The 21,860-nt window shown below is 46.5% G+C and overlaps 1 protein-coding gene across 9 annotated transcripts in view; it reads right to left on the bottom strand.

The window, feature by feature from the left end:
- Nucleotides 1-1,504: 1,504 nt before the first annotated feature.
- FAM222B (family with sequence similarity 222 member B) overlaps nt 1,505-21,860 on the bottom strand; it is an 83,502-nt gene continuing 63,146 nt past the window's right edge. For 7 of the 9 annotated variants that reach the window (XM_072779292.1, XM_072779285.1, XM_072779286.1 and 4 more), the window contains 2 exons: nt 13,361-13,482; nt 1,505-5,469 (listed from right to left, as the gene is read on the bottom strand). In XM_072779292.1, coding sequence (XP_072635393.1) covers nt 3,863-5,469; nt 13,361-13,442 — 1,689 coding nt within the window. In that variant the 5' untranslated portion in view covers nt 13,443-13,482 and the 3' untranslated portion in view covers nt 1,505-3,862. Of the gene's footprint in view, nt 5,470-13,360; nt 13,483-15,961; nt 17,004-21,860 lie in introns of all 9 variants that reach the window. The other 2 variants (XM_072779289.1, XM_072779294.1) reach the window with 2 other exon arrangements.

The following is a 21,860-nucleotide window of genomic DNA, read 5'->3' as shown; positions in this document are numbered from 1 at the left end:
ACTTACTGGCAAGATGGAGGGAGTATTCCTATTCCCCTAGACTTGCAAACTTCACAATCAATCAAGTCCCTTACTCTTTCTGCTTGGCCCTGGGAACAGGCCCAGTGTGTGACTACCACTACCTTAGTAAGGGGCAGGTTCAAGGGCTGGAGTTTTTGCCTTCACTTTGCCACACAGGCTGAAGTGAAAAGAGCTTGTGTTAGGATTAAGGACCTTCAAAAGGTCACATTCACTGACCGAGGGGGAGATGGGACCCTGGTGGCCTTGCTGAGGAAGTAAAGACTGCTTCTCCAGATGGTTCCATCTTGGTACAGTGATGCCAGGAAACTGGTAGGGAAAAGCCTGGGCTCTGCCAAATGCCTGCGTCAGGCAACAGGTGGAAAACCGTGCGTCCAGCATCCGTCTTCCCAGAGAAGCCGGACACCCTGGGTCAAGCTTGGGCCCCCTCTGCTGGCAGGCCTGTGCCGTGCACCACTCGAGAGCACACGGACAGGGAAGGTCGAGCGGTAGCTTCTAGAGTTGTGTTCAACAGTGGGTGTTGCACTTGACTCCAGACCCCAAACCTCATTCCAGCGATGCTGCAAGCAAGCAGAACTGCTTTGTGGAACTCAGGCCAGATTTTGTTTTGGTTTATTTTCTTGAGATTTTATTCATTCATGAGACACAGAGAGAGAGAGGCAGAGACACAGGCAGAGGGAGAAGCAGGCTCCCTGTGGGGAGCTCGATGTGGGACTTGATCCCTGGTCTCCGGGATCACACCCGGAGCCAAAGGCGGACGCTCAACTGCTGAGCCACCTGGGTGCCCCTCAGGCCAGGTTCTGCATCAAAATGTGGGCTGGACTCAAGCTCCTGTCCTAAGAGGCAAGACAGAGCTGGGCTCACCTTGTGGGTCAGCTCTATAGCTGTGTGACCTTAGGCAGACTCCAGGTATGTAACCCAGGTATGACCTTAGGCAGACTCCAGGTATGTAACCCAGGTAGAAGGCTTGTTTTTACTGGGATGGCCTAAGGAATAAAGGAGGTGAAGCCCTTCTCTAAAGCCCCCCCCCCCCCCCCGAGATGGGCGTGCCCAGAAGGGACTGTACTCTGAGGGGGCACTTTGCATGTTATAGATTACAGCACCTATGACCTCCAACTGTCAGAGGCCCTCAGAATTCCAAAGTGCTGGAGGAGAAGGGGAGGGAGGGACATTCAGTCTTCAGTTGGCTTATCAGCAAACCAGATAGATCCCTTTTTCAATGGTCCTTGGAGTGAGAGTGACAGCACACCCAGCCGGCAGGGCTGGGCAGCTGGCTGCAGTGACTACCCCATACTTTCCAACCACCACAGCACTTGCTCTGGGGTAACAGACTGGGAGGGCTCCTGAGTGGGACAAACACTACGTGGCTCCCCTCTTAAAAACGAGGACTGGCTTCCCTTCTAGAAATGAGACAGGTTAGAAACCATTACAAGAAAAATCACCTCACACATTCACAGCATTCAACGAATAGGACGAGATCAGAAGGTCAGTTTTTTCTTTTTACTGGTTTATAATAATCTTAAAAACCCCATCACACCCATAAACCACCACAGGTGAGAAGATGAGGGAGATGGAGAATGAATGCTACAGTATGTGGACAGCATAGGGAATCCAGGTATTCCCTAGGGGCAGTGTGGGATGGAGGCAGGGAGTGTGGACAGGAGGCCCTGGCTTGGACCCTTATTGCTGGTTGGGGACTGGCTGGCAGAGAAGGGAGAGGGGCTCAGGGTGAACTAGGAAACATCTCACACCAAAGGCAAGGGCAGTTGGGGGGGAAGTTAAACAGGGGAGGGGGGGGGTCACAGTACATTTTCCATGCAGACTAGGGGTGGGAGTGAGAGCTTCAGAAATTTGCACCCCTACACAGGAAGAGATTTGAGGGTTTGAGGTTTTGATTTAAAGCTCCCAAGTTGGTGTCTGGTCCAATTTCCTAAGATGGCAGCTCACCTCTCAGGGAGAGGCATTGGAAAAAATTACGGCAAAAATACCTGGTTTGGAAATCAAGCAAGGGATAAGGGGAAACAGTGGTGCCCTTTCACTGTAACTCTGAGAAGCGAGACCCGGAAGGGGGCCCTGGGTGAGATGGCGGTCAATGCCTGGGCGGGCTGGGGGTGGGGGTGGGCTGCACCAGAAGCTGCAGGTGCCCCCTAAGGGCTCAGGGACAGGGAGGTACCAGTGTTCACAGACGGCAGGGACATCAGGAACAATAAATTAGGACTTCATGTTGCTATCATTTGGCATGACACAATCAGGCATTTTCTTTTTTTTTTCTCTTTTTAAATATAAGGCAACTTGCCAACACATAATTTAAAAACTGGTCTTCAGTCACATTGCTTCAGATCACTAGAGAATTTCTGGCTAAAGAACAGTGGATAGTATAGTAAACAAAACCCCAAATCTTAAATAAGAACATCAGCTAACATTCCCCAGAGACAAGAGGAAAGGTAAGGGCTTATTTGGTTTAAAAAGGAAAAGAAAAAAAAAAAAAAAAAGACCCCAACTATGTATCTTTAACAGAAGGGTGCAAAAAATTACAAAATGATCTAAATTTAAAGTTACAGAAAAGTTTAAATTTCTAGCCAACTATTTGTCACTTGGGAGTGAGACACATCGAGCATGGGGTGAAGGATGGGCAAGGGCGGGAGGGGCTGTTTTCCATGTAGACCCACCTCCAGCTGTTAGAACCATGCTCATTTGGTAAAGGAAGAATTCAAAGAGCTTAAGGCTTTGTGTTTTTTTTTTTTTTCTTTCTTTCTTTCTTCATTAAACTGGGGCTGCAATAGGAGGTGACTAGAGGGTGAATGTACCTGTGGGGCCGCTCACACAACGCTACTCAAACCCACACTACATTCATACAGAAACAGGACATTTAAAACTTACAGTGTAGAGCAATATTCTTAGCCAGTGTAGAGAGAACCAAATGCATTTTTTTTTTTTTTTGGTGTTTTTAATTCCAAACCCCAATGTGATCATCCTTCACCTACCTAGTTCCATAAGATCCTGTTTTGTTTTGCTTAGGTTTTGGAGGGGCGTAAGGGATGGGAGCAGCAAGTGAGTTAGGAGAGTGACACCAGTGACAAAGGGATCTTGGGTCACAAAGGATCTTGGGTTGGCTGAATGCTCACTACCTTACTACCTTTCTCTAGGGCTGGAAGGGGCCGGGGGAGGGTGGGTGTCAGGAACTAAGACCAACACAAGGATCTTTTCCCCACGTCTCAAGGCTATGGCCAAGTACCTGCAGGGTGCCCTTGAGGAGTAGCAAGAACAAGCGCAGTGGCTCTGGAATCCATGTAGATGTAAAACAAAGCCCTGAGGAATGGAGGGGGGTGGGGGGAGGTGAAGACTGGGTGAGTTTGATTTGAGATCTTTGGGTGAACAAGGAATTTGCTTCCAGAGCACTTGGGAAGTCTGGCTTCTTAGTCCCAAAGAGACAGACAGGGAGAGGCCTAGCTTAAGGGTCTGGGCACCTACAGCTGCCTCACCCAGGGCCCTTACCTTACCCACACCTCAGTCCTGAGGGGAACAGGCAGAGGTGCAAGAAGACAGGAGGTGGCTGGCGGGAAACAGCCAAGGTAAAGGGATTGATTGGCAGCAGAGAGAAAAGCCTGGAGTTGGGGTTAGGGCCTAACATAAACCCAGAAGTTACTGGGGATGGTGGAGGGGAGGATGAGGGCACAGGGCATCCCCTGGTGTCCTCAATTAGATCCCACCAAATTCCCTTAGACATCTAAGAATGATCACATTGGAGGAGCGAAAAATTTGAAACTATCCAATGACTCCAAAGTAAGTCTAAACCTAGGAGGGTGATGTATGATGTGTAGCTTGTGGAGGGCAGCAGGGCTACCTATCTATACCCAGGGTGCTGAATATGAAGATTTCGACTATCTGTGGGATCAGGAGCTCGGTTGCCAGGGGCTCGGTGGGCCTTGCTCAGCATGGCCAGGCTCTGTTCTCGAAAGCAGGCCTGCTGGAAATCCCCACTTAGGTAATCCACTGTTTGCATCAAGCTGTTCTGGCTTGCCACTGGACCACCCCCAGTCCCTGCTCGGTAGTGGGCCCCAGCAGCCGTCCCACAGTCAAGGGGTGCACCCGTGGGCTGCCCACCATGGAACGGCATGGCGAGGTCCTGAGACCCCGAGCTGTCGCTATTGGGAGTGGGCAGAATGTTGTTCCACAGGGGTTGGAAGTAGTGACCATTGGGGTAGGCCAGTGGGGCTGCCAGGCCGTTGACGGGCGGGGATGGGGTTGGCTTCTCCAGGGGTGGCTTCAGATGGAAGGACTGTGCCAGGCAGAGTTCCTGCGGGTAGGCAGGGGCCTTGCCCACAAAGCCAGGCCCTGCCAACTCGCGTCCTGCTGCATGCTTGCCTGTCAGGCCAGGGGCCGGCGTCCCACCAGCCTCACTGCACATCTGCTGTAGGTGAGCCAGCTGGTGCTGGTTCCAGGCGACTGGCTTGAGGTCGCTAGGGTAGCCAGTGGGGGCTCGAGAGATGCCTGTGGGCAGGTTGACAGGGCCTGCGGCAGGCAGTGCGGCTGTGGCCGCATGGGTGTGCTCCATGGGATTGACCACACATGAAGGCATTGGCGTGGGGACGCTGTGGGTCGACACCCGGGTGCTTGCATTGATGAGCAGACTGCGACTAATGGGGCTGGGATTGGCGATCTGGCCCTCACACACTGAGGTAGTGCTGATGCCTGCCCTCGTCTGGCAAAACTGGTTGATCTGGTGCACGATGCTGCTCAGGTCCGGGGGCTGGCTGTGCTGCAGGGTGGCCGCCATTGAAAGGGGGATAGTTGAGGTAGACACGGTCACATTCGGGGGGGCATCTGAGTCTGGCATCTTCCGACCTCCATGCAGCAAGGGATTGGGGGGGTGCTGGAGACCCTGGTGAGACAGGGCTGGAGGGTGGACCAGGCCCTGGGTTTGGGCCATGGGCTGAGGGTGGCCCAGGCCCTGAGGCTGCTGGAGGCTCTGAGGGTGGGACAGCGCCTGGGGTGGCGGGATACCCTGAGGGTGCTGCAGCGTCTGGGGAGGGGCATGGGCCAGGGTCTGTGCATGCTGCAGGGCCTGCTGGCGGGCCAGAGCCTGGGCCTGGGGGTGGGCTAAAGTGCTGGGTGCCACAGTAGCATAGGGCGCCACTGGGGGGTTCATGATGGCCTCAGGGAGCAATCGGGCTCGGGTGCCGTCAAAGTCCTTGAGTATGCTTTTGGCTGGCACTTTGACAATGGCAAGCAGGCCTGCCTTGGTGGCAGCCTGAGTCGGGTAGGGGCTGTAGCGCTGGGCTGATGTGTCGAGGCCGTTCACAGTACGACGAACGTGTTTCCGCTGGGGAACCTTCACACTGTTGGGGAAGATTTTTATAGTCAGTGGGTTGTTTGCGACCTTCTTAGCATACGCGTCCAATTCGGCTGGGGTAGGATAGTGAGCAGCTCTCATTTTCTGTGTAGTGTCCCCTAGAGAGAGAGAAGGGTAAGGAGAGCAAAGAAGGAGAGGGAGCTCATGAGTGCCAAGCCAACCAGCCCTTCTAGATTCCCCTTTTGAGGGCGTTAGGTGGAGCAGGGGATAAAGAAGTTCTAGTCTTCATCTTAGACCCAGTCTTACTGAGCCCCTATGGTAATGAGCACTGCTAATGTTTAGTCAGTACTTGTAACTGGGCAGGCCTGGTGCTGAGTGACAGGCTATCTCAATGAATCCTCACTCCTGCTTTAGAAGGCAGCTACTATCAAGGATTCTCATTTATAAATGAGGCCACCAAAGATCAGATCAACAGAGGAACTTTCAAAGTCCTGGATTCTGGAGAGCCAGACCTGGCCAATTCTCACAAAGGTTAATTGAGGGTTGGTTCCCGTATATGGTACTCTCTCCAAGTCCCTACCAGCCCATGCTGGCCTTGGGGGGTGAAGGTTCTACACAGAGCTGCTTGTCAGGGCCCTCTGTGGCCACTCAACTCAGTCCCTTCCCCATGACATCGAGCTAAAGAGGGCACCCAGAGTGGCACCTCTTCAGCCTGTGGCAGCCAGGGAGGAAGCAGCTTTCCCTTGTGCCCTGGCAGCTAGGGCACCATACCCACTGGGTGGGCATCCTGGCACAGCAAACAGGATGCTTCTTTCTCAGGAGCAGAGGAATAAGCTGCCAACATCCCTTCCCTAAGCCTTATGTCGCAAGTTCACTTTTGTTTACAGCTTACTCTTTGCCTGATTGGGTGAAGATCAAAAGGCTTTATTTCCTTGTGTGTGTGTGGGGGTGACAATAATGACAGGGCAGCAGGGAGGGAGCTGAGAAGAAAGGATTCAGAGAATCTTAAAGTTCTGAGAGCCAAAAATAGTCTGTATTTGGCCCTTGTCAGCTGTCACTTTCCAAAATGAAAGAGGAAAAACCTGCCTTCCTTTGGAGACTGCGGAAATACCCACTCAATGTGCCTCATTAATGTTAACAGTCTCTCTGTTCCCATCTCCAGTGGCCACCCATCAGGGGGCTCGGGCGGATGTCAGACTTCTAGTCAAAAAGGAAAAGGCTCTGAGAACAAGAGCTCTTTAAGGATGCCAGGCTCCTGCAAAAGGTCTCAGCTCTCTTCTCCCTTTCTGAGGTAGGGGTCTCTTAAGTATACACAGAGGGAGCTTAGTAAAAGTTTGCTGATCAAGTCCACAGACTGCCCCAGCAGAAGGAAAGGGCCTGGCCGGGAGCCTAGGCTCAAGTAGCTAACTCCCGCCCTATTTCTCCCCCTTGCAGAAGGCAGCCAGGACACAGCATGACTAAGCTGACCGAATACTCAGCTGGTGGCCTCAGCTGCCTTGGCCCAAGAAGATCCCATTCAGTCACATCACTGGGCATCAAATGAAAGGGAAGGGGCTCAAGGAGTGTGCAAGAAGGAAGAGGGCACAGTTGCCTTCATTGAGTGGCGTGGCTGGTTAGCCTGGCAGCAACTGCTTAGAAAATGCTGCTTTCAGAGGCATGAAAAGAGAAATCAACTCCACAAGGCACAGAGAGATTTGGTCCCATGCTCACCAAGGCAGAACTAAGCAAAAGAGTACAGGAAAGAGTTGGGCTTTCAGGGGCACAATACCTCAGTGCAGTAGGGCACTCCCACGTGTTTGAGGTCTGCTTTATTCACTGCATACAGAACAGATGCTCTGTCCATAAATGAAATGTTTGTAAGATGACCAATTTGAAGAAGGTCTTAAAAGGATGAATGTGACAGTGACAGTTGAGGCCAGGAAGGGAGAGGGAGGCAAAAGACGCCCAGAAACCTTCTATCCATTAGGTAGCAGTAGCTGGTGAGCAGAATCAAAGCCCTGAGAGAAGAGTCTGTGTTCTGCTGCTTCTTATAAGCCACTGACCCTCAATGGGCATCAGTCTCCATAGAGTGGGGCCAGTTTCTGACCCTCACTACATTCTCCTAGATAAGAAAATACCAAAAAATCTGGGATCACTAATAGTCCAAGGCAGCAGCATTCCATTAGAAGCTGCCCACATCAGCCACTGTACGTTAGGTGTCTGACCGGCCAAAATCACGTGACACTCCTAGCACAGCGCCTTAACCAGAGCAGACATGTAGTGGACTCAGCAAGTGCCGTCAGTATAAGTTCTATTCTGCCCAGACACCTTGGGCTCAGCTGAGTCATGGCAGTCCAAAGCCGCTGGATTTTAGTTCAGACAGGTAATACAGGCCTGCCCCTGGGCCTTCCTCAGTGTTGGTGGGCTTCTCTCCTTGCAGGCCAGGTAAGACAGGGTGGTACAGTGGCCTGCTGACCAACAGAATCCTTTGTTCCAAGTCAGTACCAAGTCTCAGGGTGTCCCCACCGCCCCCACTGGAAGGTAGCTTGGCTTGATTCAGGAGTATGGAATGGGACACTTACACCAATTAGTTCTTTTTGTCCTGCTTCTGCAGATGTTGACAGTGGTGGTTAGAGCAGTCAAATAAAGGAATCAGAATCACAAGGAAGTAAGGCTAGGAAGGGTGGATATAGGCTATAGTATGTTTAAGAATCTCAAGGATGAGATGAGTATATTGGACAAAAAAGAGACTACATTCTTGGAATCCAGTACCACCCACCTCACGTACAAGACATAAGCCCAGCCCTTAAAAAAAAAACAAAAAAAAAAACCCAAGCTTTCTTTACACTTTATCTTACTCCCACACAGGCACCCTGGAAGCTTTCTTCTATAACATCTTCCCTTAAGTATACAGCTAACACAGATACCACAGCTTTGTAAGCAACTTATTTATTTTTATTATTTTTTAAAGTAAGCTATATGCCCAACATGTGGCTCAAACTCACAACCCTGAGATCAAGAGTCATATGCTCTACAGACTGATTCAGCCAGGTTCCCCCATAACCAGCTTATTTAAATACCTGGTACCAAAGATATCACTGATCAGGACATAAGGCAGTGTACAGAATAGGGAATCTGTGGGGGCGCTTAGGTAGCTCAAGTCATTTAAGCAACTGACTCTTCATTTCGGCTCAGGTCATGATCTCAGGGTAGTAAGACTGAGAGGTAGTAAGGCTCCACACTTAGCACGGAGTCAGCTTGAGATTCCCTCTCCCTCTGCCCCTCCCTAGCTCATGTATGCATCTGTGCACTCTCTTTCAAGTAAATAAATAAAATCTTAAAAAAAAAAAAAAAGAGAGAGAGATTAGGGCATCTATGGCTAGAACAAAGTTAGAGAGATCCAGATTCAAATACTAGCTTTATTACCTACTATTGAGGGTCTCAGTCATTCTTCATATACATAGGGATGATACCTGCTTGTTGTACCTCACAGAATTTTTAAAAAAGATTTTACGTATTTATTTTATTAATATTTTATTTACTTATTAATGAGAAACACACACAGAGAGGCAGAGGCAGATGCAGAGGGAGAAGCAGGCTCCACGCAGGGAGCCCGATGTGGGATTCGATCCCAGATCCTGGGATCACGCCTTGAGCAGAAGGCAAACGCCCAACAACTGAGCCACCCAACCACTGAGCCACCCAGACACCCCTTTATTTTATTTGTGTGTGTGTGTGTGTGTGTGTGTGAGAGAGAGAGAGAGAGAGAGAGAGAGAGAGAGAGAATGCACGGACAGGAGGGGCAGAGGGAAAGGGAATTCCAAGCAGGAGTGGGAGGCAGGGCTGGATCTCACGACCCTGAGATCATGACCTGAGCTGAAACCAAGAGTCAAATACTTAACCAATTGAGCCCTCTACCTCACAGAATTACTAAGATCAAGAGATTCACTGAATAGGAAAAGCTCTGTAAACAGGAACCTTAACTATCAGAAGTTATTATTCAAGGATAGCAGGTTTGGTGGAGTCTACACACAGGGAAAAGTAACCTGACCAAGAAATCCCCCTGGATTTGAGTCTGGGAGTTAAATGTAGCAGAAAGCAGTGTTATCTATTGCAGGGACTACAGGAAGCAGCAGCGGGGTAGGGGTGTGAGGGGGAGAATCTCCCTGAATCCCATCTTCCTCACAGGGGCCTCCCTGTTTATCTTTCTATTTTGAAGGTCAGAAGACACAAGTATCATATGCAGCAGGAAACTATCAATAGGTGGAGAGGCACAGGCAGTGTTTCAAACACCAGCTTTGGAGTCTGACCCAAGAGTAAGTTCTAGCCTAGTCACTGAACAGTAATGTGACATTCAAAAGAAAGATAAGAGTTTCTCATATGGGATCATTGAGGAATGAATGAGAACATAGATAAATATACTTAAAATAGTGCCTGGCACACAATAAGCAATCAACAATTATTAGCTAGTATTTCTGAAATTTCTATGGGTTTATCCAGAGGGCTAATTCACCATTTCCAGGCCCTTCCACCAGGGGGCAGATAGGCATAGAAAGTAATAGCAAACCTGGGTAATTTTGACCTTTGTCTCAGAGATGATTTGAGGACGTGCCTGGGTGGCTCAGTTGGTTAAGCATCTGCCTTTGCCTTGGGTCCTGATCTCAGGGTCCTGGGATCAAGCCTCTCATGAGGCTCTCTGCTCAGTGGGGAGTCTGCTTCTCCCTCTCACACTCCCCTCTGTGCTCTGTCTCAAATAAATGAATAAAATCTTTAAAAAAAAAAAAAAAAATTTTTTTAAAGGATGATTTGAGGACCAACGACGTTTGATCATTTCAGCCACTCACCTAGCAATATTTATTGAGCCACTACAATATACCTGATGGTGAGCTGGAGAAGTAGGAGTAGAGGCTTGGGGTAAATGCAGAAAAAAAATATTCAAAAAAACAATTTTCTAGGGAATTGGGAAAAGATAGGTCAGTGGAAGTTTTCCCAAGTAAAGTTCCAAAACTGCTGAGAACTCTCAAAGCAAGTGACATCATGGAATATACAATCTAGAAAAGCTCTAGGAGGGCATCCACCTAACCCCAACTATGGTCCCCTAGCAAGTGCAGGACCCACCAAAGCCAAGATGTTCCTTAATCCAGACTGCCCCACAGCAAATGACACATCTAGGATGGGAAATGCATTACATCCTCCTACACACAAAGAAAAGAAGAGGAGATGAGAAATGCTAGGGTCAGAAGGGATCGATCCTATGATTCTGTACCTGTGGTGGGTTAGGCCTGGAGAAAGCAATTAACCAGGTGACTTAGAGTGCGGGCCAAGATGCCACACATCCTATCTCTTGACCCCTGATCCATCTCTCTTGCCTTGAACTCTTACAATACAAAGCACAATAATCTATAAACATCTGTACCCCATCCCCACCCTACCAGACACCAAGTTCTGTTTCTAACAACTCATAAGACCCTCCTGAGGATGAGGGGCAGAGAAAGGCTGAAGAGCAGAGTCCAAAAACTGGTTTAAAGCTCTCTGTAGCTGAGAGGTCTCGGCTCTGAGCAGGGCCTTGGTGCTGGTTCCCAAAGGAGAGAGTTTAAGCTCCACCTCATCCTGAATGTTTTATGCTAATAATAATAAGTGACATGGCAGAATTTTTTTTCTTAAACATTTTGGGAGAGGTGAGAAGAGAGCAAGTAGGCTTAAAGTACCATCAAGTTTTCTTCTCTGCAAAGGCTTCGGTATATTTAAGGATAGAAACTAAATGAGACAAAGGGATTCCATTACACTATCCCTGAATCCAAGGAAGAAGGTTATCTCAATTCTTGAATAAAATTTGAAGACAGTGGTTGGCAGAGGCTACTTTGAGACTGCTTTGGGGAGAAAGGGAGTGGAGATCCAAAATCAGCACCAAAGATAAAGCTGCCAATTTGCTCTTCCTTCCAAATGGGTTACCCATGATATCCCATCCCTGGGTAAAGCTGTTTGAGTACATTAAGAAACTTAGAAGAAGGGATCCCTGGGTGGCGCAGCGGTTAAGCGTCTGCCTTTGGCCCAGGACGCGATCCTGGAGACCCGGGATCGAATCCCACATCAGGCTCTCGGTGCATGGAGCCTGCTTCTCCCTCTGCCTATGTCTCTGCCTCTCTCTTTCTCTCTGTGACTATCATAAATAATAATAAAAAAAAATTAAAAAAAAAAAAAAAAAGAAACTTAGAAGAAAGTCAATGGGCTTTTCTGTCATGCTTTAAGTATACTCCCTTCTCTAGTTATATCCCTGGAACCCCAGAACCAGTCAAAATGCAGTTAGCATTCAGATTTCAGTGGCCAGAGAGCACGTACAACTTTATTACCCAAAAAAACAAAACAAAACAAAACAAAAAATTTTATTACCCAATCATCATTTATTAAGAGAAAGACTGGAGAAAAAGCTGGTACAGCATAGCATAGCTTGCCTATTGGGTGAAGCAGCTACACAAGGAAGACTGTTGCTTTCAGCTCTGACATTGAGTTGGATTCATTGGCTAAATTCCAGAACTAGCCAGGCTCCGAGTCTTACTCTCCTTCAAAGAAAGGAAGTCAAGAGGCTAGACAATTTTTAACTTCTTTTTTTTTTTTTTTTTTTTAATTTTTAACTTCTGAAGATGATCTCACATAGCAGGACATAACAGGGGTCAGCAAACTACAGCCTATGGGCCAAAATACAGCTGCTGTATTTTTGTAAAAAGTTTTATCAGAACACAGCCATACTCGTTTGTTTACATGTAGTCTATAGCTGCCTTTGCCCTATAACAGCAGCTCTGAGTAGACGCAAGAGGGGCCATCTGGCCCACAAAGCCTAAAATATTTGCTATCTGGCCTTTTATGGAAGAAGTTTACCAGCTTCTGTCATAAAGGATTTGGGTAAGGTGCTAAGGCACCTTTTCTATTAAAGGGTAAAGCCTAGATGCCTCAGTGACTTCCCCCTTTGCTCTGAAAGGTCTATCCCAAATTGAGGGCCATTTTTATACTTAAAGAAACTGTACATGGTAATGAACTAGGAATAGAATCTTTTCCTTGCACATCCTTGTAGTGCAGGGATAGAAGCCAGGAATCTGGGAAAACATGAGGTATAAAGCCCCAATTCCAGCCAATTTAAGATAAGAATCTGGGGCTTCTGGCTGGCTCAGTCAGTAGAGCATGCAACTCTTGATCTCAGGGTCATGAGTCCAAGCCCCATGTTGGGCGTAGAGTTTACTATTAAAAAAAGGGGGGGGGGAGAAATCTAATAGTTTTCAAAAGTTCAATCTTGTAGGCAAGTTTATTAGCAGGAATATACCCAGAGAGCCCGAGAAAGGTAGCTCCCTATCACTTCCAGAGGTTAGAGCTTCTTTACTTGTGAACTGAGGTCACTGGTTTGGCAGAGAGAAGAGCCAAAGAGAACTATTTCCATGGTAGAGAATGCTCAGAGTGTCCAAAACAACAGAAAAGGGTAAATAGGTTGTTTCAGAGATACAGTAAGTAATCAAGAGTGTGAGTTTTCATTCAATCCCTCATGGGGGTTCAAGCTGAAACATCTTTTTTTTTTTTTTTTAAAGTCTTATTTATTTATTCATAAGAGACACACAGAGAGAAAGAGACAGGCAGAGACACAGGCAGAGGGAAAAGCAGGATTCATGCAGGGAGCCTGATGCGCAACTTGATCCCAGGACTCCAGGATCATGCCCTGCGCTGAAGGCAGGCACTAAACCACTAAGCCACCCATGGATCCCCACCAAAACATCTTTTTGAAGGGTGACATACATATCCTGTAAAACTCCTTATAGTTTTGTTGCTCAACATACAGCTATCAGCACAATTATAATTAAAATGATACACCCTGAGGAATTCTAGTATTTTAAGAAGATCTCTCTGATCAGCAAAGTGTCCACACTGCTGATAAGTCTGGCAGCTGCTTTCTTGCTGTCTTTGCTGAAGAATAGCTTAGAGGTACCAAAGTTCAGAGTCAACATGCCCCTGATGTGCCTCCGTATTACACCCAAATGTAGGGACAAAATAAAGATCACATCCGTCCCTGGGATCCAGATTACTTACATTTCTGAAGTCCAGTGTTCATCTGCGTGTGAGAAAGAAGCTGAAAGGACAGGTCACCTGGCCCTGGTAGACAGGCTAGCATGGCAGACTGGCATCAACACAACATGGGGCAGTCACTCACACTGCAATGAATAAGAAAACAAGGTTATGGAATACAAGGCAATTCACTCAAGGAAGATACCAGGGACATCAGATATGAGCAGCAGTGGCCAAGTTTAAATAGACAAACAATTTAATTAGCAGCATGTTGGCTGAAAATACACCTATGTCTTTATCTGTAGCACCAATTTGCTCCCAACTATTACTATGGCCAAAATGGTGTTTCAGGGCAGCCTGGGTGGCTCAGCGGTTTAGCGCTGCCTTCAGCCCAGGGCCTGATCCTGGAGACCCGGGATCGAGTCCCACGTCGGGCTCCCTCCATGGAGCCTGCTTCTCCCTCTGCCTGTGTCTCTCTCTCTGTGTGTCTCTCATCAGTGAATAAATAAAATCATTAAAAAAATAAATAAAAAATAATAAAATAAAATAAAATAAAATAAAATAAAATAAAATAATAAAATAAAATAAAATAAAATAAAATAAAATAAAATAAAATAAAATAAAATAGGGATCCCTGGGTGGCGCAGCGGTTTGGCGCCTGCCTTTGGCCCAGGGCGCGATCCTGGAGACCCGGGATCGAATCCCACGTCGGGCTCCCAGTGCATGGAGCCTGCTTCTCCCTCTGCCTGTGTCTCTGCCTCTCTCTCTCTCTCTCTCTCTCTCTGTATGACTATCATAGATAAATAAAAAAATTAAAAAAATAAATAAAATAAAATAAAATTAAATTAAATTAAAATAAAATAAAATGGTGTTACAGTCAGCACAGATGCATGGGTGGAGAGAAAATAAAAACTGGAAATACCTATCCACACAAGTAACTGGAAAATAAGGTACTTATCTTTTATGCTCACAAGCGGTGGATACACTTTTAGCATGTGCATTTCCTATAGATGGCCTCTCCATACTGCTTTTGGGCAGGGCCACAGGGTTGCCAGATACATGGCATACTAGCTCTCATCTGTGCCCCAGCTAAGGCAGGAGCAGAAAGGCTAGGGCAGATTCTAGCTGAGGTGAAGGGAAAAATTATTTTTCCCTGAAAATAGAACAGGGTTCTTGAGGAGAGCCGGCCTTCACAGGACCTGGCTCAGTCTATTTACAGACCTGGTTGGGGCAGGGGCAGTCAGACATTTCCAAAAGCAGTACAGTGTATGAGCGGCAAAGGCACCCAAAGTCCAACTTGTGATGGCAGTAATCTGAGCTCACTTTTAGAAGGAAGAAGGAGCAAAGCATCCTAGGAGACGCAATTAACTACTGTTAAATCAAATTCCATTTCTAAGTTTCTGGGATTTACCTTTCCTATTGCCTATCACACAATTAGACCCCCTAGACCCTAGAAAAAAGAAAAGAAAAAAAAAAAAAAAAAAAGCATTGTTCCCAGAATAAATCAAGGAGGTAGAAGGCTACCAGCAGCCCTCCGTAGGTAGGTAATCCTGACATTATGTCAAGATGGCCTGGTTTCCTCAGTGATGTCTACCAACAAGAATTGCCCAAGAAAGCAGATCTGATGTGGCCTTCTGTAGGGAAGAGCAAGCAATGTGAGTTTCCTGTGTACCAAGGACCAAGCTTTTCTCAAACAAGTATAATGCACTATAAAATACATGAATTCCTTTCCTTTATTGCAAAACCCAGAAATCAAGGTGGCATGTTTTTTTTTTTTTTTTTTCAAGGTGGCATGTTAAGGCTCTAATCCCAACAAAAGAGGAGTGGGAAAAGAGCTCAAGTATAAACAAAGACCACAAATCCTCTTTCTTTCTCTTTGAGGGCCCTCTGTATGTGAAACTACCTTGTCCTGATGAGTATCAAAGAGCTCCAGCTTGCAAGGCCAGGTAGCTGAAAAGACAGTTTGTAAAAGAAGCTGCTCAAACTGTGTCTAAGATAGCAAATGCAGAAAGAACTGAAGATTGAATGCCTCAGTGAGAACAGAGCTGCCCAAAAGTTTGGGCATAGATTCTGCTTTTTCAGGTCTCCGGTGGGTGGGATAACAGAATGTACCCAGCGCACCAACTGCAGTGCCTCAAGAAATAAAAAGGCTTCTGTTGGGGTCAAGTGAGTGAGGTACTGCTTACAATCCCTTCCCCTGTGAAAGCTGTTCTTTATTTAATAACCTCTCCCTACGCTCCTAATATAGGAGAGGGCAAAATCCCAGGAACAGAAGGGAATTATTGGATACTGGAGCCTAATGTTGTTAAAAGGACTACATGAGGGGCATCGGTGAGGTTTTCTTAATTAGGTCTCCCAACCCTGCTTGGAGATGGGTAATAATTTCACTTGTCATATCATCATCTCTAGCCTGGATTACTACAATAGTCTTCTAAATGGTTTCTCTGTTCCACTCTTGTTATCACCAGTCTACTCCCTACACAGCAGCCAGAGTAATTTACTTTTTAAATTAGAAATCATATCAACTCAAAAATCTCCAATGATTCCCCATTTCACTTTGAATACAATACAAAAATCCTAACAGGTCCACAAGGCCTACCATGACCTGTTACTACTATTTCCAACCTTTCTGCCCCTCCTGCTGATTCTACTTCCAGCCACAGTGGTCTCCTTATAGCTCCTCCGAAGAGCCAACCACACTTCACCTCCATGCCTTGTACTTCATCTGGACAGCAGCGATGCTGTAAAGATAGAGAGGTTCAGAGAACACATTCCCTAAGCTGTCTTCCAGATATACTCTTTCCCTGTACTTTTTGGAAGAAACCAATCTATGCATGATCACTGCAATCTCCGGTGTATCTATTAAATCTTGCTGCCTACAACCAGGAGGAGATGAGTGTGGGGGGCTGTGGATCCTATAACATATTTGACCATAACATACCACCCCTCAAATCACAACTGTGGATTTCAATCGGAAGAAGATGAGACAATTAAAACAGCTAAACTGTGGCAGACACAGTAATGGATTTATTAATAGCAAACAAAGGAGCAAGAATAATAGGTGAATTCTGTAAGACTGCAGAAAGTCGGGGTGCCTGGCTGGCTTAGTCAGTAAAGCATGCAGCTCTTTATCTTGGGGCTGTGAGTTCAGGCCCCATATTGGGTGTAGAGTTTACAACAACAACAACAACAGACTCCGGAAAGTCAATTTTTAGTTTAGGCAGGAGAGGGTGATTGAGGAAGAAAGATACCAGAGCTTGGTGCCCTCCGTGATGATGTCCCCAACAAGAACCACCCAGAAAGTTTAGAAAACTCATCATCTAGGCTACTATTAAGAGTACAGCCTCCAATTTGTGACCCTTTCTTTAAGAGTTTAGGATCTATCTCTGCCTTCCTTTCCAAAAAACTGTCCTCTGTACTTAAGGAAGACTTCAAGCCCCTCGAACAGTCTCAACTGAAGTTGAGAATCAGATTCTGAAGGAAAAAAAAAAAAGGAATCAGATTCTGGGGGCAGCCCCGGTGGCCCAGTGGTTTGGCGCTGCCTTCAGCCCAGGGCGTGATTCTGGAGACTTTGGATTGAGTCCCACGTTGGGCTCCCTGCATGGAGCCTGCTTCTCCCTCTGCCTGTGTCTCTGCCTCTCTCTCTGTCTGTCATAAATAAAAAAATCTAAAAAAAAAAAAAAAAAAAGAATCAGATTCTGGGGCAGCCTGGGGGGTTCAGCAGTTTAGTGTCGCATTCAGTCCAGGGTGTGATCCTGGAGACCCGGGATGGATTCCCACGTTAGGTTTCCTGCTTGGAGCCTGCTTCTCCTTCTGCCCATGTTTCTGCCTCTCTCTCTCTCTGTGTCTCTCATGAATAAATAAAATCTTAAAAAAAAAAAAAAAAAAAAAAAGAATCAGATTCTGCAAGGTCAGGAAAGGCAGGGAATATGGCAAGGTTTGTAATGAAACAGGAAGGAAGTAACTGGGCAGAATAAAGAACTCCTCTGGAGGCCTGGTAACTGAGCATAGGCCTTTTATTTAAAAACCTCAAACCAGGGAATCCCTGGGTGGCTCAGTGATTTAGCACCCGCCTTCGCCCCAGGGTGTGATCCTGGAGTTCTGGGAGCAACTCTGACCACAGGCTCCCTGCGGGGAGCCTGCTTCTCCCTCTGCCTTGTGTCTCTGCCTCTCTCTCTCTGTGTCTCTCATGAATATATAAAATCTTTAAAAAAATAAAATAAAAACCTCAAACCAGGGGTGCCTGGTTGGGTTAAGCATCCAACTCTTAATTTCGGCCCAGGTCATGATCTCAGGATCCTGGGATGGAGCCCTGGGTCAGGCTCCACACTTAGCGGGGAGTCTGCTTAAAGGACTCTCTCTCTCCCTCTGGCCCTCCATCCACTTACACAATATTTCCCTCTCTTTTTTTTTTTTTTTAATTTTTATTTATTTATGATAGTCACAGAGAGAGAGAGAGAGAGGCAGAGACACAGGCAGAAGGAGAAGCAGGCTCCATGCACCGGGAGCCCGATGTGGGATTCGATCCCGGGTCTCCAGGATCGCGCCCTAGGCCGAAGGCAGGCGCCAAACCGCTGCGCCACCTAGGGATCCCAATATTTCCCTCTCTAAAAATAAGGAAATAAATCTTAAAACAACAACTTCAAACCACCCACACATTTTGATTACCACCTGGGTTTTTCTAAAAAGCAAATTCCATATATATAATTTTACAGTTGATACTTCCAGAAGCACAAGTAGATCCAGAAATCAACACTAGCATTACCTTCTAAAGGGACATCAAAATTCAAGTCCTGACTTCAAAACAGAATCAAGTAGTAATCTAGAGCTCAGGCCAAGTGAGCTCTCAGCCAGCTTTCCTGCTGCCAGCTGGTCTACTCCCTAAGCAGGGGGACTATATCACAGTAAATTCAGAACGAAGGTGTTCAAACTCTACTAGGGTATCAGCACCAGTGCAAGCACTTCAGACTACCTCTAATTAAGAAACAAAACCCTTGTGCCCACTGGGAAAATTCAAAAGTACTTCCATCTGTTCCCCTCCATGTCCCTCTCCCCAATCCCTGTCAGAAGACTCCCAGAGGTTATATAGTGTTGTGCTGTCACATTCTGCTTTCCTGGGCGCATCTGATAAAGGACTAGCTCTGTGACTGTAAGAAAACCCCAGTTGTGTTTGTGCTGACTGTCCCTGCTTATGCTTAAGATCACTGAAAGGTAGAGAGAAAATCAAGTGATAGAGATTTATTACACTTGAGTGGCTCAATGGTTGACCATCTGCCTTCAGCTCAGGGTGTGGTTGCAGGGTCCTGGGATGGAGTCCTGCATCGTGCTCCCCATAGGGAGCCTGCTTCTTCCTCTGCCTATGTCTCTGCTTTTCTCTTTCTCTCTGTCTCTCTCATGAATAAATAAATTAAATCTTAAAAAAAAAAAAAAAAGATTTATTTTTACTCAGGGTTCTGGGGTAAGGTGAAGTAAGTCTAGAGCCATCACTTCCAGCCCAGTTTCACCACCCACAATCCACTGCCTCCCACTACATTTCTTTGCCAATTCCCTCTCTTGCTTTCCCTTCCCTGCCTGCAACCTCTACCTTCAAAAATATCTCCTCAAAAAAAAAAAAAAAAAAAAAAGGTTGACTGGCCAAGTTTCTGATTCATGCTGTGGTTAAAAATTTTTAATTTGTCATTTGTGGTCTTTAATTAAAAACTGAAATTGACACCACTGCCATCTCTGTGACCACAGGTAAAGAAAGAAAACCTTATGCTCCTTATTTGACTTCATTTTATAAAATACATTCAACAGTGATAATCCTGTGGACATGCATCGTAAGAGAATATGATTAATACCATGAAACTGAATTAATTTAAGAGTCCTCAGCATCTCTGAATAAAGCCTTCTCATCTGTGAATTAAATTAGGCTTATTTTAAAAGACTACTTTTTGATAAGGAGGAAAAAAGTTTTATCTTACTGCTCTGTTTCTTAACTCTGGGGCAGGGGGTGTCCAAGAAATTTGGCTAAAACCTAAGAGAACGGGCAGCCCTGGTGGCACAGCGGTTTGGTGCCACCTGCAGCCCAGGGCCTGATCCTGGAGACCCGGGATCAAGTCCTACGTCGGGCTCCCTGCATGGAGCCTGCTTCTCCCTCTGCCTGTGTCTCTGCCTCTCTCTCTCTGTGCATTGCTCATGAATAAATAAAACCTTAAAAAAATAAAATAAAATAAAATAAAATAAAATAAAATAAATAAAACCTAAGAGAAACACCAAAATACTGCTCTGGGGAAAATACAGGGGGAAAGACAGCAAAAATTACATGTTTATCAAATCAGACTCTGAAAAATCAGTCATCTCTATTGTCTGTTACGATAAAATAATCTATTCAACAGGTAATTTTGTCAGTCCAGGTTTAACCATCAACTTCCAATTAAATTGAACTTTTCACTAATTACTCAACCCGAATAAAGTTCAGTCATTGCTCAAAGGCATCTTTCTTTTCTATCTTTAACCCACAGGGGTGCTAAAATTCACTTGGAATTGTGACCTCACAACTCTAGGGAAGCAGAGAGAACAAATGTTCACTCTGGGCTTACTTTTTTTTTTTTTTAAGATTTATCTATTTGAGAGAGAGAGAGAGAAAGTGTGTGCAGGAGGAAGGGTAGAGGGAGAGGGAGAAACAGACTCCCTTGGTGAGCAGAGGCCAGGGGCTGAGCAAGGAGCCCAACATGGGGCTCAATCCCAGGACCCTGGGATCATGACCTGAGCTGAAGGCAGATAGATGCTTAACCAACTGAGCCACCCAGGCACCCCTACATTTTTTTTTTTTTTTTAAGTAATCTCTTACTTACCAACGTGAGGCTCAATCTCAGGACCCAAGATCAAGAGTCACATGCTCCATGGACTAAGCCAGCCAGGTGCCCAAGGGCTTACAATTTTGAAAGCCCAGAACCACCCATACTGCAATCCATCCCTACTTAGGGGTTTGAAAACATTACTCCTCTACTAACTGCCCTTTAAAATCTATGACAACAGGTCCTCTTCTTTTCCGGGTCCCACCCCACCCTAAATCCCTAAAGGTGCTCTCTTCTTCAGCAAGGATGCTCTTTCCTGGATCCTGTAATTATTTAACTCCTCTATGACCCAGTGCTTTCTCTTGAAGGTGTTATTCTGGTACTGGTAGAGTATTCTTCCTGGACATTCTAACCTTTCAACTTGTGAGTGAGCTTCCCTAGACCAGAGGCTGTCTTTTATTTTATCCTTCTAAGTTCCAGAATCAGGAACAAGATTATCCCATAACAGATACTGAATAAATACCACTGACTCACATTCCTGAAGAAAATAGCATATATTTTAATCTCAGGGTCTGGAAATTATGTGAATTTACATCCTTGAGACATATGGATAATACAAGTGCCAACAAGTGCCTGTGCATGTGCGTGGGGCAGGTACCTTCATTCTGCGAGAGGACAGAAGAGATAAAAAATGCCTGGGCAGCTCTTTCCATCTCTCGCTGCCATAGTGAGAGGAGCTGCCACCATATCCACCCACCTGCAATGAATGGTCTTGTACAACTACTCCAGCTTCCTGATCAAAAGGAACAAGCAGACACATAGCAACAAATCCAATAACCTGAAGGCTCACGACCTCTTCCACTACAACAGGCCAATTGGTGTGGAGCTGGTGGGCAACAGCAAAGGTTTGTGGTAGTGTTCATGAAGCCGAGATTCTTTTTTTTTTTTTTTTTTTAAAGATTTTATTTATTTGTTCATGAGAGACCGAGAGAGAGAGAGAGAGAGATACATAGGCAGAGGGAGAAGCAGGTTCCATACAGGGAGCCTGACGTGGGACTTGATCCCGGGTCTCCAGGATCAGGCCCTGGGCTGAAGGCGGTGCTAAACTGCTGAGCCACCCAGGCTGCCCTGAAGCCGAGATTCAGGCAATGAAAACCCTCTACCTCCTATGAGCAGACCACCACTAACAGGAATGCCACCCTCAGCAGCATCAGACACATGGTCTGCAAGAACAAGTGCTGTCCAGATCTGCACATGGCTGCCGTTCACAGAGCCGCTGCCATCCTGTGCAGCCAGATGCCTGTGATGGTGAAGAGGAAGCAGCTTGCCACACCAAGGACTCTTGAGCACCTGCCCCCCATCTCCAAAGCAATAAAGATGTCAACCACCAGAAAAATAATTAATTAACTTAAAAAAAAAAAAAGCCCCAGGGTGCCCAAATGGCTCAGTCAGTTAAGCATCTGCCTTTGGCTCAGGTCATGATCCCCGGGGTCCTGGGATCATGTCTGGCATTGGGCTTCCTGATCAGTGAGGAGTCTGCTTCTCCCTCTGCCCCTCTCTCCCCCACCTTGTACTTTCATTCCCTCTCTGACATAAATAAAATCTTTTTTTAAAAAGTCCCAAATAGGGATCCCTGGGTGGCGCAGTGGTTTGGCACCTGCCTTTGGCCTAGGGCGCGATCCTGGAGACCCGGGATCGAGTCCCACATCGGGCTCCCGGTGCATGGAGCCTGCTTCTCCTTCTGC

Source organism: Canis lupus, chromosome 16 (assembly GCF_048164855.1).
Source record: "Canis lupus baileyi chromosome 16, mCanLup2.hap1, whole genome shotgun sequence".
Taxonomy (NCBI): domain Eukaryota; kingdom Metazoa; phylum Chordata; class Mammalia; order Carnivora; family Canidae; genus Canis; species Canis lupus.
The sequence above is the reverse complement of the archived record's forward strand: the minus strand, read 5'-3'. Positions and strand labels throughout refer to the sequence as shown.